General features: G+C 34.1%; 1 protein-coding gene across 5 annotated transcripts in view; it reads right to left on the reverse strand.

The window, feature by feature from the left end:
* The window catches only part of PACS2 (phosphofurin acidic cluster sorting protein 2), a 342,997-nt gene that overhangs the window by 74,432 nt on the left and 251,726 nt on the right, over positions 1–16,839 (reverse strand). For all 5 annotated transcript variants that reach the window (XM_074213318.1, XM_074213320.1, XM_074213321.1 and 2 more), the window contains 4 exons: positions 15,576–15,708; positions 11,310–11,414; positions 10,097–10,203; positions 2,838–2,992 (listed from right to left, as the gene is read on the reverse strand). In XM_074213318.1, coding sequence (XP_074069419.1) covers positions 2,838–2,992; positions 10,097–10,203; positions 11,310–11,414; positions 15,576–15,708 — 500 coding nt within the window. The remainder of the gene's footprint in view (positions 1–2,837; positions 2,993–10,096; positions 10,204–11,309; positions 11,415–15,575; positions 15,709–16,839) is intronic.

A 16,839-nucleotide genomic window follows, 5' to 3' on the forward strand; every position in this document is an offset into this window, starting at 1 on the left:
AACATTTTCTCCCAGCTTACTTCCTTTTCTCCTAATTTTAGTTGTATTGGTTTTGTTTGTATAAAAACTTTATTGTATGTGATCAAAGATTTTCTCCTGTGATCTTTTCTATCTCTTGTTTGGTTATAAACTCTTTTTCTATCCAAAGAAATAAATGATAGATCATTTCTTCGTAGTTGTACTAATTTATCATTATAATTTTTTATGTCTAAATCATGTATCTAGTTGGAATTTGTATATAGTGGGAGACAATCAGAGAAAACACTTTTAAATGTTTGAAGATATGAATGTCGTGATTGAAGAACAGCAAGGAGGCCAGTGTCACTGCATTGCAGAGTCTGTGGTGAGGGAATGACATTTAAGAAGATTGGAAAGGTAGAAGGTGACAAGTTATGAAGACTTTAAAAGCCAAATAAATAATTTTATATTTAATCCTGGAACTAATAGTAAAAATTTAGTGAACAATATAAACAATTGGATTTGCAAAATTTAAGATCAATTTGAACTGAGAGGAAGATGGTTTGGAGTAGAAATTATCTGGTTATTCTAATGGTCCAGGCATGAAGGGAGGAAGCCCTGTAATATTGGGAAAGAAAAGGAGGCATATATCAGACATGTTAAAAAGGTAGGAAACAAGAAGACTTGACAAGTAACTGGATATGATAGGTGAGAGAAAGTAAGGAGTCTAGGATATCACCTAGGTTGTAAGTTTGAAAGACATTTTCTTTTGGGAAAAGAAAATGAGTTTAGTTTTTGATATTTTGAGTTTATAATTTCTTTAGGACATGCAGTTTGAGATGTCTAAGAAGCAACTAGAGGTATGAGATTAGAGGTCAGGACAGAGGTTAGAACTGGGCAAGTAGATCTGAGAGTCATTTGCATGGAAATGATGACTGAATTCATGGAAGCTGTAATTACCAAGGTAAATAGCTCAAGAGTCTTTGAGGTACTCTCATGGTTAGAAGGTGGTTTGAAGATCCAGCAAAGAAGAGAGAGAAAGAGAGGTTAGACAAGAATTAGAAAAAAGTAGAGTGTCAAGAAATTGAGAGATAGTATCTAGGAGAAAAGAGTGATTGACAACATCGATGCAGAAGTCAAGAAGAATGAGGAATGAGAAAAGTTCATTAGAGTTAATAAAGACCATAGGTAATTTTTGAAAGAAAAGTTTCATTTTTTTTTTTTTTTAGGTTTTTACAAGGCAATGGGGTTAAGTGGCTTGCCCAAGGCCACACAGCTGGGTAATTATTCAGTGTCTGAGGCCAGATTTGAACTCAGGTACTCCTGACTCCAGGGCCACGTAGCCGCCTCTCCCCCCAAGAGTTTCATTTGAATAAGATTGGAAACCAGATTATAAAGCTGTTAAGTACAGAAGAAAGGAAGTGGAAGCACCTACTGTAGATGTTTTCTCAAGGAATTTATCTACCAAAAAAAAGGAGAGATAATAAAACCTGAAAGCTAGTAGCAAGTTAAGTGAAGGAAACCTCAAATGAAGATTTTTTTTTTGTAGGGATAAGGGTGACATGGTCATGTTTATAGGCAGTAGGAGACCAGACAGTAGATGGGGAAGTGGTTGAAGATTAGTAAGAAAGTAGGGATGAAGAAATCAGGATGGAATGGGACCACTTGCATATGGAGAGGTCAAAGGAAAGGGCTACCTCTTCATGTGAAACAGAGGTGAAGGAGAACATAGTAGCAGAAGGCATCTGAGTGATGTGAGATGATGAATAAAGAAGAGGATGATTTATTATCCTGGAAGGGGTTAAAATAGGAGAATATGCAAGAATGCTAAGTATTAGAGGAGTCCAGGTAGAATATCAATGAAGTACATGGATAAAAGCTGGTAGAAAATTCAAATTTGGCTCTTATGAATTTGGCACAGTCTAAAATTGCTCATTTTTCATGTTGGTGTCATCTTAGGAAACATCTTGAGGTAGGCATGTGCAGGAGATGATATATTCCCAGCCAAGAGGCAGGAAATGGTATGCATAAGGGCAGACTTGTAGCAAAACTGCAAACCTTGGAAAAGGGCAGACCTGCTTCATGGCAAACACAAGCAGAAACCTACTAGGAGAGATTGATATGTCCTGTAACTGCCTAGTAGCAGTTCTGAGTAGAGATTATGATGGCATGTAATTTACTTCCAGCAGGTTAAAATTTCTGGTAAAACATTTCTGGAACTCAATCTTATAAGATTACTATATACTTTTAAAAATGTGTTTACAAACTAATAGAATTGATATTGTATTCTATTTCACAATATTTGGAGAATTAGGCATTATTAATACTTTGCATTTCAGGACTGGAAGTAGAAAAGTATGTGAACTATTTAATAAAATCAGCTTGTAAGTATATTCTATTTTGCTCTTATTTCAGTTATTTTTCAGTTATTTTGACTCCATTTGGAGTTTTCTTGACAAAGACATTGAAGTATTTTGCTATTTCCTTAACCAGAACATTTTACAAATAGAGAAATTGAGGCAAAGAGTATTAAAGTGATTTTCCCAGGGTCACACAGTTATTAAGTATCCGAGACCACATTTGGACCCCAGGCCTGATGCTCTATCTAATGTTCCACCTAATTGCCTCACAAATATAAGAATATATTTAACTCTACCTATACTCCTCCTTCAATATTGCATATAAGCTCATGCAATTTTTACACAAAAATCAATACAATAAATTGATTAAGTATAAGTATATACTGCTAGGCATTAGAGGATGTATACAGACTACCCTCAAATAGCTTACAATCTAAGGAGGAAAAAAACATATACAATTAATTATAATACAACATGCTAAAGTACATATACAAGAATGGCATGATATTTCTTACTTACCTAATGGGATGATCAGGAACCTCATATAACCAAGCCAGTCAGGGGTTTTATGAGACAACTGTTCCACAAAAAGTCTCAATACAGCACTGAGATAGTTCTGAGCTCCTGCTATAGCAATCTTCACTGGATTTGGAGGCTGAGAATTGCAGTTACAACTGAAATCAATCAACAAACTTAATTAAGTGCTTACTATGTCTTGTATATAGTGTTGAAAAGAATAAGTACTTTTTAGGAGTTTTACCAGATACATTTGCTATTTTTAAATATAATTTTATTTTTATTAGTTAATGAAAATTCAACTCTTTCCCTTCTATATCCTTCCCCACCTTGAAGGATAAAGATAACAAAATCCTTGAAAGATTTTTTTTCAAGGAAAACAAATTCCTCATATATGGTAATGCAAGAAACAAAATATTTTGTTTTAATCTATACCCTAACTCTATTACCTCTCTGTGTCAGAAGATGAGTGGTAGGTTAATTTTGAGTCCTCTAGCATCATGGTTGATTAACTGCATTGATCAGAGTTTTGCAGTCTTTCAAAAATTTTTTTCTTTGTGATACTATTTTTACTGTCTAAATTGTGAGGGTCTGTTCCCTTCATTTTAAATCATTAATTCATATAAACTTTATCTGGTTCTATTCTAATTTTAGCTCCATTGATTTTGTTTGAGCAAAAACTTTTTAACTGTATGCAACCAAAAATGGCCATTTATTTCCACTGATCTTTTCTCATTTGGTTGTGAACCCTGATAACATATGGTCCTGAAAAAGGATACATGCATTATTTTCCCATATTGGAATGTAAACAGTTTATCCTTGCTTAGTTTTTTATTATCTGCTCATTCATATTTACTGTTTTGTGTTTTTCTTGACTCCTGAGTTTGTATTTCAATATATCTACTCAACTCTAGTCTTTTCACCAGGCATGATTGCCTATACCTAGAAGCATATTTCTCACCATATATGATTAAACTGGTTTTTCTGAGTAAATTATTCTTGGCTATACGTCTTTATCTTTTGTCTTCTGATATTTCAAGATCTTCCCTCTTTAATATTTCCTGTATTATGGTGAGAGCTAAATCACAAGTGATCTGGATTATGGTTTTTTAATATCTTTTTTTAAAGTTTTTGCAAGGCAAGGGGGTTAAGCGACTTGCCCAAGGTCACATAACTAGGTAATTATTAAGTGTCTGAGGTAGGATTTGAATTCAAATCCTCCTAACTCTGGGGCTAGTGCTCTATCCACTCTGCCACCTAGCGGCCCATTTATAAAAAATACTTTTAGTTTACTAGCAGCTTGCAGTATTATTATTTGCTTTGACCTATAAGTTCTGGATTTGAGCTATAATGTTCTTGAAAACTTATATATTGCAGTTTCTATTGATGGATTCTTTTGAGGTATGTTTTGGTCTCTGGTTTAAAAGATTAGGGCAGTTTTATGATTTCTTGAAATGTAATATTTGGGATCTTTTATTTTATCAAGGTTTTCAGTGAATCTAATTCTTCTTAGATTACCTTTCCTTGATTTGTTTTTCAAGTTAGTTGTTTTTGACAAAGATAAATATATAATACTTTCAAGAAATTTTTTAGTTTTTTTAACTTTGTTTTAATATTTCTTACTGTTGAAGTGGGGAGTCCCAATTTGGGGCAGCCACTCTGCTGGTTCCCCTCCAAATAACTTTAAAATAATGTTTCAAATCAAATTTTGGAGTGACAGAGCCAAGCAAAGGTCAAGGTGAAACATTATTCCAACCTGAGAAAACTTAAGAGCTCAGTAAGAGAAATTTGTGGAGGCCTGACTGGAGCACATGTGAGGCAGTGGCAATAGTGGCAGCAGTAGCTTCAGGAACTCTTAGCCCAGAGATGGTAAGGGGGTTAGACAACTGGTGAGAAAAAGGTTATAAGAGACCTTTTGCTGGCACTGGGTTCAGTTAGAATTGATTGGGAAACTCTATTGCCCATATGCAATATGTAGTCTAGGTTGCAAGAGAGAAGCTCTGGTGGTCAGGGACTTGGACATAGCTCCAATATAAAGAGAAATGCTAAAACTTATGGCTGTAGGGAATTAGGAACCCTTTCTAGGTACCAGACCTCAGACCAGGGGAGTAGTAGACTATTCCTCTCCCAGGGTCAGATCATTTTGGAATCACCAAAAACCTGAGGACCTGTAGAACCAACTCTGAAAACAGCCTGAAGTTTGGGATGCCCCATCCCTATGTGAGAAGAGTCCAATGTTAACATAAAGTTAAAAATCAAAGAATAGGCTACAAAAAGGAACAAACAACTAAAACGGAATCTTAGCATAAAAGTTACTATGTTGGCAGGGAAGCCCAAGACATAAACTCAGAAGTGACAACATGAAAACAGTTACCAAAAAAAAAACTCAAAGAAAAAATGCTATTTGAACCCAAACCTTACCAGAATTATTGAGAGTTAAAGAAAGAGATAGGAGTGGTAGAAGGAAAACTGGGAAATGAGTAATACAAGAAAATTATGAAAAGAGAATTAATAGCTTGGTAAAAAGAGACACAAAATACTAAAGAAAATAATACCATAAAAAAAACAGAATTGGTCTAATGGCAAAAGACACAAGAATTCACTGAAGGAAAAAAAACTCCTTAAAGAGCAGAATAGGCCAAATGGAAAAGTTGGCTAAATGGAAAAGAGGTCTTAAATCATACTGAAGAAAATAATTCCTTAAAAATTAGATTTGGATAAGTGGGCAAACCCAGAGGGGGAAAAATAGAAATTAAAAGGATTCACTGATCATCTCGTAATAGAGATCCCAAAATGAAAACTCTCAGGAATATTAGTCAAATTTCAGAACTCTCAAAAAGAAAATACTTCCAAGAAGCCATAGAGAAACAAATCAAATATTGTGAAGTTACAGTTAGTGATTCAGCAGCTTTCATGATAAAAATGCAAGGGGTTTGGAATATGATATTATGAAAGGTAAAGGAGCTATTACAGTCGACAATAATTCACCTAGAAAAATTGAGTGGAATCTTTCAGGAGAAAAATTGATCTTCAATGAAATAAAGAATTTAGAAGCATTTCTTAGGAAATGACTAGAACTAGGTATATTCAGCAAGAAAATTTGACTTTCAAACATAAGACTCAAGAGAAGCATAAAAAGAGAAGTATGAAAGAATTAATCATAGGCAACTTGATAAATTTGGACTGTTTAATAGTTCTATATCAGAAAATGATAAATGTAACTCCTAAAACTTTACCATTATTAGGGCAGTTAAAGGGAGCTTGATAGAAAGAAGGCATAAGTGTGAATCAATTATCTTCCTACACACACACACACACACACACACACACACACACACACACACACACACACACAGAGTTGCATTTAGAAATCACTTAGAGAAATAGGAAAATGAAAAGAGATAGGGTGTATTAAGGGAGGGACTAGTTAGAATCAAAATAGAAATGTAAGGGCAGATAGGATGAAAAGGAAGTGCCAAAGGAAGAAACAAGAAAATGGGGTAGAGAAACAAATATAGTAATCATAATCGTGAATGTGAATGCAATGAGCTCACCCATATAACAGAGGCAGAAAGCAGAAGAGATTAGAATCCTTTAACAATGTTATTTACAAGAGACATACTTAAAACACAATGATGCAGAGTTAAAGTACAGAAGGGAAACAGAATTTAATATGTTTATTAACATATTAATGTTAATTAATATGGAACTCAAAAGCTTACAAAACGATGAATATTGAAACCATCTTTTCCAGTAATTGGAAAAAAAAAAGTTTCAGCTGAAGGAAAAAGGGAGAGATAATAATCAAGATCTCAGAAAAAGTAAAAACGAAAGCAGTCCTAATCAAAAGAGATAATCAAAGAAACTACCTTATGCTAAAAGGTACTATTGGCAATGAATTTCAAAAATTTTACAGCAAGTTTCTTTGGATAAAGATCTCATTTCTCGAATATATATTGAGCATAAATAGAGCTGAGGCTACTTTATTTTTTTAAAGAAAGCAATTCTCCAATTGATAAATGGACAAAGTATAGGCAGTTTTCAGAAGAAGAAATCAAAGTTATCTACAGACATATAAAAAAACTAAATCACCTTTTATTAGAGAAATGAAAACATTCTGAAGAACAATTTGAAACTATGCCCAAAGTGCTATAAAACTGTATAAACCCTTTGATCTAGCAACACCACTACTAGGTCTATATTCCAGAGATCAAAGGGAAAAAAAAGGACCTATATGTACAAAAATATTTATATTAGTTCTTTTTGTGGTAGCAAAGAACTAGAAATCAAGGGGAAATTCATCAGCTGGGGAATCGCTGAACAAATTGTGGCATGTGATTGTGATAGGAATACTACTGCACTATAAGAAATAATGAAGGGGGATGGTTTCAGAAAAAACATGGTTATATGAATGGATGCAAAGTGAAGTGATAAGAACTTGGGAGATCACTATGTACAAAGTGATGTAGTAGTAATGATCATCTGTGAAAGACTTGTTTATTTTGATCACTACAATGATCCAAGGAAATTCTAAAAGATTCATGATAAAAAAAAGCTACTCCAGAAAGAGAACTGATAAACTCTTGAGTGAAAATTGAAGTATAATTTTTTCACTTTATTTTTTTGCTTTTGGGGGGGGGGAATATGGCTAATATGGACATATGCTTTGCATGATTTCTCATATATTAATATTTTACTTGCCTTCTCAGTAGGTGGTGAAGGGGAGAGAATTTATACAAACTTTAAAAAGAATGCTGAAAATAAGTAAATAATAAAATGATTTTTAAAGAAAATAAATCAATTCTTTCTTCTATAGCCCTCACTTCCTTTTCATTTTTTCCTTCTGGATTCTTATTTCCTTTCCAAGTATTTCTTTTTGTGATGTCATTTTATTTGTATAATAATTTTTAGCTGTTTCTTTGAAAGAAAAATATAAATCCTTTTGCCTTACCTCTTCCAAGAATTCTAAGTTGAACTTGTACCAAAGATATTTTATTGTTGAACACATTCTCTTCTGAGTTTGCATCTTGAGTGTCCCTTTCATCATAATAAATTTCAATGTTTAATTCCATTTTTTTGTTTGTCAAGTTCTGTATACTTCTGGAGGGAATAGCTGAACTGTTTGGTAGTGATTTGTGTGCTCCTGGGTTCTGTTGTATCATTCTAGCATCTCAGGGACAACTCAAAATGTGGAACTGCCCAATGTGCTTTGATCAAGGGAGAAATTTGAGGACTGTCATCCTGATCTGAGTATCTTAAGTTCCTGACTTTAGTTTGGACCCGAGGTCTGACTGGAAAAACTCTTGGGTTTGCTCCTGGTGTAGCTTCAAAAGACTGATATAAAACTCAGCCACTGAGAATCAACTAGAAAGCTCTGCTGGTGCAAAGTAACTTAACTTCTGGTCTAGGATTCCTGCCCTGGTGATGCTGTTGCAGGCTAAGAAATATTCTATGTTCTATGTTAGGAAATAGGTCCAGGACTCTTGGCTACTTTCAGAATCAGAGCCCCATAGCTGCAGTCTGCTTCTGTACTTGGTTGAAAGCTTAGGACACATCTATGACCTGCACTAGCTCATTGCCAGGACTTGCCCCAGACACAGGTCTCCTCGTCAGGCTGCAATGGATAGGTGGCCCAGTATTGGATTATGTGGTTTATGATTTGTTCCTCTCTCCATAGTCTCAGGTACTACTACTGTGCTGGATGTGAGCTCTCTTGGTTTGGTACACAGCCAAGGATATGTCTTGCTTCAGGGTAAATACTGTCCTCAGTAGGCCTGTTTCTCCTTATGTGGGCCCAGTCCAGAAAAATAACTACTTTTTTTTGACTTTATCAATCAATACTGAATTAAGTATTTTCTAGATCTTTGTGGGGGAAACCTATAGATGGTTATTTTCTATAAGATAACTTCATCAAATATGATGTCCAAAAGATAGTGGTAAATGGAGGGTGAGGTTAATGCTGGCTGTTCATGTAGGAAACATTCTGCAGATCTGAAAGTACCATGTAAATATCATCTTATTTTTCATACTCAGAGGTACTAATAGATGCAGGTACATACTCAGAGAAGGTACTAGTATACCAAGGAACCAGAAAAGGTCTTTGAGTTTTGAAAGAGGCCAAGAGTTTTAAGATGCGGGAGTAAGAAAACACTCAGGCATAGGAGACAGCCAGTGTAAATGTGTTGAGAAAGAAGATGGAACATCACGTGTGAAGAAAAGTAAGTAGGACAATGTGGCTTAAGCATATAGTGTAAAAAGAGTGGAAAGATAAGAAGAGGTCAGGTTGTGAAGAGCTCTGAATGCCAAACAGAAAAGTTTATATTTGGATTCTAGAGATAATAAGAGACACTGGAGTTTATTGAGTAAGAGTGGGGGGAGGGGACACAAAAGTGTGTGTGTGAGGATATGATTAAAGTTGTACTTTAACAAAATCAGTCTAGAGAATAGATTGAAGACATATGAAGCAGAGAAATAAATTGGAAGGCAGTTCAAGTGAGAGGAGATAAGAGTCTAAGGTGATTATTGCATCAGTTGTGGTTACTATATTCACTGAAAACCGAAGAATGGAACAAATCTCTCAGTGCATATTATTTGAGTACAACTTTTAATGGTTGCAGTCAAAAACTTCTGCTACTGGTGATGATGCAGCTATTTCTGTGGAAATTTTCCAGACAGTAATAGTAGTTGCTGCTGAAATATGTTTGCCCCTGTTTGCTGTAGACTAAAGAATAGTAGTCATTCAATCTGCATTCCTTGGTACTGCTGCGATTATGCTCAGGAGTGTGCTTTAGGAGATCTGAATGGAAAAAAACCCCACTGTCTTCCACAAATTTATTTTCTTTTTTTTTTTTTAGATTTTTTTCAAGGCAATGGGGTTAAGTGGCTTGCCCAAGGCCACAAGGCTAGGTAATTATTAAGTGTCTGAGGCTGGATTTGAACTCAGGTATTCCTGACTCCAAGGCCGGTACTCTATCCAATGCGCCCCCTAGCTGCCCCTTCCACAAACTTTAAAAGCATATATTTTGTAGTAGGAATGAAAGTGCTATGAAAGTGAATATCTACAGGTTTCTTACATTTATCATGGGAAGAAAAGACATCATTAATATCCATCCATGAAATGTTATGTCAAGATTATGGAAAGGAAGTTAAGTAACAGGATAGTAAATGTTTTCTCCTGAAGCAATTTCTATACATTAAAATTGATTTATAGAGCTGATATACTTAGTTCAAGGATGATCAAAGAAACAATTGTAAGAACTTACTATCTCTGGATCCGTGAGACAATAGTACTGAAAGCTGCCTGAATATCTGCTGAAGAACATGTGCAGACCACTGGGAGGGTGTGTTTTTGTAAGACATCTGAAAGGAACTAAGATTAAACAGTATTAGATATAGAAAAACACATATGAGTATACATAAAATCTTGTTTGTGTTAATAATGCACATAATCTCATGTATGCTTATATATATGATACTCTTAGTGTATACACACTCATACACGAGCAATTCCTGTTAAAAATTTTTTGAAGTCCCTCCCAGCAAGGACTTCCTTAATTAAGTGAAATTTATCTTTTTTATAGATTTGAGATGATAGTAGTAGTAGTAGTAGTAAAATAGTAATAATAATAATAATAATGATGATGATGATGATGATGACGATGATGATGATGATGATGAAGAATATCTACATCTTCAAAAGGGCAAAAAAATTAAAGGCTAATTTTACCAAAGAAAATGAACCAAATAGGATTTGTCTTTGAGCTCTGATTAGATTTACTTATGTTTTCTTCTAATTAAGATTACTGATTCCCACTTAAAAAAAAATTTCTCTTGTTCAGGACTCTATGCTAGGTTCTATGAAGGATACAAAGTGATATAAAACATAGTAAGTCCCTGACCTCAAGGAACTTATAGCTTAATAGTTGAGAAAGGAAAGAATTTTCTTTTATGTTATGCTTTTTTTGTGTATTTGTTCTATCTGTTCAAGAGATTGTAAGTTCTTTGAGGTCAAGGACTGTTTCATTTGTGTTTTTGTTTCCTTAGTCCCAAGACATACATTTGATGCTTGCTGAAATTAATTACAGGATCATAGAACTGAAAGGCATCATGACAAAGGGGTGGATGGCTTTATATAACATCCCTGGACAAAAAGTGGTATACAAATGATGACATCACTAGGTCAGCTTCCGACTGCTAGAACTTTGGCTGGGGCAAAGGACATTCACATTGTATAGAATTAGGATATCAATCTAATGGGTAGGGTGGGTCAAATCAAATACAGATCATCATCAATGCAGATAGCATTATGTTAGGTACTGCCAATGGTGGACAGAAAATCTGAAGATAATCTTGTTCAATCTTATCAGAAGAATCTGCATCTATTTTCTTATTTTTATCCTTACCTACCCTAGAGTCAATCCTGACTTTCAAGGAAAAAAAAGAAAAATGATATAAACAACAATTTTTTCTTCTTACCTGTCCCTGCCAGTCGGAAGTATTAACAAGAATTATATTTTCAGGCAGCTGGTCATCAGAAATTAAGATGTGATTTAATTGGTCATATACAGTTTTTCTTGGGATCTATTAAAAAAAATAAATGCTTACAACTCAGCTCTTCCTTTTTATTTTTCTACGTTTTCGAAGTTTAACACCCCCCCCATAATAAAAATAGCAGCATACATATCAAGTAGTTTGTAAGAATAATTTTTTTTTAGGTTTTTGCAAGGAAAATGGGGTTAAGTGGCTTGCCCAAGGCCACACAGCTAAGTAATTATTAAGTGTCTGAGACCGGATTTGAACCCAGGTACTCCTGACTCCAAGGCCAGTGCTTTATCCACTACGCCACCTAGCTGCCCCACAAACTGTACGAATAAATTACAGGCAAGATGGTATAGAAGATATTCAAATAGGCAACAGTATTATTTTATAAACCCTTACAATGAGCAAATTACTTCCTCTGAGTGCCTCGGTTACTTCATCTGTATAATTTGGACTAGATGATCTTTAAATTTTGTTGCAACTATAGATCAATGATGGTATGGGTGACAAAGAAAGATGCAGTAAATTGATTCTTCCTCTTAAGTGTTTGAATTTATGGGCTAGTTTTCTTACTGTATGATTGAAAGAGCCTCCTTTTCATGTATATTTTCATTTAAAATTCTATTTATGACATATTTATGGTTCTAATCTCATTGTACAGAGGCAAAGTCATTTATCAGTCTTCAAAAGGCAGAGTCCCTTGATTATCTGATGCTAATCTACATTTAATGTTGCTATATGTTTTAAAATTCTTTTCATACAGTTCCAAAGTGGCCAATTTATTTGATAAGAAAATCATTTAGGGCAGCTAGGTGGTGCAGTAGATAAAGCAATGACCCTGGAATCAGGAGTACCTGAGTTCAAATCCGGCCTCAGACACTTAATAATTTCCTAGCTGTGTGGCCTTGGGCAAGCCACTTAACCCCATTGCCTTGAAAAAAGAAAAAAAAAACCCAAACAAAAAAAAAACCCATTTAACTGAATGGCGCTTCTCTTTTCTTGTGGAATTTAGCTTGAGATCTTCAAAGATTTAACCCAGTTAATAACTGCCTAGAGGTAAATGAATTTCTGGCTGAAGTTTATTATAAGCATTTCCCAGCTAGTTGTAAATTCTAGAGTAGATTCCTCCTAATGTTTGCAGATGAATTTACAAATTAAACTGATTAAAATTTTTTTTCTCCTTGCTCTCTCTTATTTATAAACCTCTTTGTTCTGTTTCTCTGCTATAAATTTTTTTTTGCATATTTTTTATTTTTTCCAATAACATACAATGGATGTTTTCACAAATCTTTTTTTTTTTTTGCAAGGTTTTGAATGCTACATTTTCCTCCTTCCCTCCCCTTTCCCCAGGACAGAAAGTGAACTAATATGGGTTCCACCTGTATAATTTTGCTAAACATAGATCCATATCCATATCAATTATGATGTGAAAGAAGCATCACATCCAAATGGAAGAAAAAAGACATTAGAGAGAAAAAAATGACATGATACATGAGATAACTTTTAAAAGTTTAAGATAGTATACTCTGGTCTGCATTTAATCTCCTTCATTAAAACTTTCATCACTTCTGCAGATTACTGCAATATTCACCTAAATGGAGAAATATAGATATATAATTATAGTAACTAGGATTATTAGGATAGATTTTTCACAAACTAAACAAGGGGAGATTAAAATTGACAACAGAATGAATGATGAAAATTTAAGTTAAATAAACATCATTTTGTTTATTGGTTATTGTAACTAAAATGTATCTGTATGTAGCCCTAAGTTGTGATTGGTGATATTTTACATGTGGGGTAAAAAACCTTTGGGGATGTAACTGACTTTCTTTTGCAGTATATGTGATAATCATGTCTTTTTTTCAATAGAAGACATGTGTATATATATATATATATATATATATATATATATATATATATATACACACACACACACACACACACACACACACACACACACACACATATATATGTATATATATAATATATCCTTGTACTATGCAGTGTTACCCTACATATTAAAAGGAACATCATTTTTTGTTCTGAAAAAAAGTTACTATTTTGTCACTAATATATCTATATAAACTTATTTTAAAGTTATTTTGTTTATGATTTATAAAATTTTTAAGATTATTAACTAAAATACAAAGAAAATCTTATATTCTTGTTAGGGACCTTTAGAGGCATCTAGTTGTAAATCCTTATCAAAAATTTTTTTGACTTTTTTAAAAAGGCAATGGGGTTAAGTGATTTGGCCAAGATCATACAGGTAATTATTAAGTGTCTGAGGCCATATTTGAATTCAGATCCTCCTGAAAATTTTCCTTTCCAATGTCCCTGGTCTATATTGGTCATTTCTGTAATCATGAATGAAAATAATAATATTAATTCATGCCATTGAGAATTCAGATCATTTAAGCTTTTCAAGACATTTAAGAAAATATGATAAAGATTTTGTGACATCAGATATGATTATCATAACCATCTCAGGTTCTGTTGTAAGAAAACAAATCTTAAGTATATCTGAAAAAAAATGTTTTTAAAAGAGAAATTCATTTTTAGAAGACTGATTTTTTTAAACATGGGCAAAATTGTAAATAAAACTACTTCACTTATAAATCATTTACTAGATATATACAGTTTTAAAATGATTATCAAATGTATATGCTAAGAATTCAAGCTAATTTGAAATTTTCTTTTGCAAGGCAATTGTGTGTGTGTGTGTGTGTGTGTGTGTGTGTGTCTGTTGTATATGGGGGGGGGGGGGTGAGGTGATTTGCCCAAGGTCATACAGCTAAGTAATTATTAAGTATCTGAGGCCTAGGTCTTCCTGACTCTAGGGCTGGTACTCTATTCACTTTGTCACCTAGTTGCCCCATTTGGAAAATTTTTAAGCAGAATCATTTGATTTATGGAAATATTTTATTAGTGGAACAAGTATTCTCCAAAGGAGGTAAATAAATGAAAAACCAAATATAAAACAGAGTTTCTAAAACTGATGTGTATGAAACTGATTTGGTTTACAAATTCCCTATTTTGAAACTAAGTTCTCTGCGTAACAATTAGCAAATCAAATTGTACTTATTCCTTATTTATACAAGGTTATTTAATCAAAGGGGACCTCCCCCTTTCTATCTCTTTAACTTGCCTCTTTGACTCTGAAAATGTGTCATCCATCCTTATGCTCCCAAGAGATCTTCTGTTGCCTGTCCATCTTCTAGAAATTCTAGGTCTCCAAGAGATACTAATTTTCCCTCCAATATGCCCCTTATTATTTTTCTACACCTCTTAAGTTGACTTAGTGATGTCAACTTTGAGCAAAAGTGGGGAAATGAGAAATTCCAAACCTATATTCCTGGTCAAAAGTCTGATTTCTTTCTGTTGCAAGAAAGAATATTATCCTCCCCATATATTAATTACAAATTCAGGAAGATAAATGATTAGAAAGTCAGAAAACTTGTCCTGCCCTCATTGTACTTTAATCTAAGAAGAGATTAATAATACATTCTCCTTTAGACTAGATAGCATGGTATAAAAATGATAATCTTTGACAAGCAATTGTGCAATCTAATAGACTGGCCCCTAAGGAGGTTTAATATATTTTCTTATCCTGTGGTCACCTTGAATAGATGGTTGCCAGCTATAGGCTTTATGGTGAATCTTAGAGAATAAACTTCATGTTGAATTTATTTTTCTGTTATTTTATTTTAACCCTAAATTTTTAAATTTTACATGACTTTCTCATTGTTCTTTATCCAACATCTTATTCCTTTGGAGAGACTGTCAGCAAGACATGGAATGCATTCCTTCCTGAATCCCAGGTTCACAGCATCCCTTCTCTTTCGTCAAGGCACAATCTTTTGGCCAAAGAAAACTTACATACAATTGCCAACCTCTACTTTTTCCTTAAATTGAAAATTTAAAGAGTGCTCATGTTCTTCTCATGTTCTATAAAGTTGTTCTCTTTCTAGTACTTAGGAGAGATGCCTTCTAATTCAAGTTATCACAGAGCTCCAAGCTCAGTACATTTCTTGCTAGAAGTAAGAGTTTTTTTCCTGTTTCTTCTTAGTGTTTTTCCTCAGGGGTAAGCATTATCCTTACATGTATTTCAATTGTTACTACAACTTCTTTAGACAAATGGTCAATTTTCCCCTCCCAAACCAGAGGGAGAGATGGAACCATGGGCTAAATTTTCTTCACCTGCAAGTGGTTCCTAGTGTCTGGTGAGCGTTCATTATCCAGACTGTTAGCTCTTTCATTCTGTGGCCTCACGGGCTGTCTTTCTTTCAAAGAAGTGCTTCGACCACGTCGACCAGTCTGCTTTCCTTCTGACCTGCAAAGACAATAAAGGATAGTTTTGAGGGGAAAAAAACTGTTTGATCATACAAAGAATATTGATTTTGTTTTTTAGGTTTTTGCAAGGCAAATGGGATTAAGTGGCTTGCCCATGGCCACACATCTAGGTAATTATTAAGTGTCTGAGGCCGGATTTGAACTCAGGTACTCCTGACTCCAGGACCAGTGCTCTATCCACTGTGCCGCCTAGCCGCCGTCCCCCAAATATTGTTTAGGGCTCACCCTGAACTTCAAAATGACACAAATGTGTTCAGATATACCCATTAATCATCAAAAACTTGCCCCTCCACGGTATGTAAGAGTTTTAGTATAGAAAAAATTATGACCTCACAGATTTGATGAACTTATTCAAAATTCTTCCCTGTGTTTTCACTGAAATCATCTCCCTGACAGGAATATTTCAAGAAGTTGAATGAAAACCAGAGAAATATTAAACTATAAAGTAATTATATATTAGATAGCTCTACAAGAGAAGAATCATAGACAATGAAAATAGAAAGGCCCATAAAACCATTACTGTTATTACATCTACAATTTAATAAAAAGATAAATTACTAGTACCTGATAGAAAGGATTCTGTGGTGCTAGAATGTATTTTCCCCCCACTCTCTTTTAGAAAAAGGACAGAGAGAGAGAGAGAGAGAGAGAGAGAGAGAGAGAGAGAGAGAGAAAGACACCATGTTAGGTATGTGAATTTGATTTAAATGAGGGAAGTCTGTACAAAGTTGCTAGCCTCACTTTCTCCTCCAGAGACATCTGGTGGTCCTGGATTTAGAAGGACATTTTGGACTTTTTAAATTAAAGTATTTATTTATTCTCAGTTTCACTGAAGCAACTCCCATTCTTTCATTAAAGCAGGTAAAATAGAAAAGAAGAAAATAAAGGACTCTTTTTGCATTATTCTGGAAGGGGAAGATCCCCAAGGTTTCTGGTCAAAACAAACAATTGCTTGTAGATTCAATTTATAGTTATTATAATTGAATGGTCTTTCCTCACAGAAGAGCCCTTTCTTATATTACTTTGCATTCATTTGTATTTTTTCTTTTATAGTTATTCTGTTTTATTTCATTCTTTCTAATTATATCCCCATTATCCAGTTTCTGGCATA

This window comes from Macrotis lagotis, chromosome 1 (assembly GCF_037893015.1).
Source record: "Macrotis lagotis isolate mMagLag1 chromosome 1, bilby.v1.9.chrom.fasta, whole genome shotgun sequence".
NCBI lineage: Eukaryota > Metazoa > Chordata > Mammalia > Peramelemorphia > Peramelidae > Macrotis > Macrotis lagotis.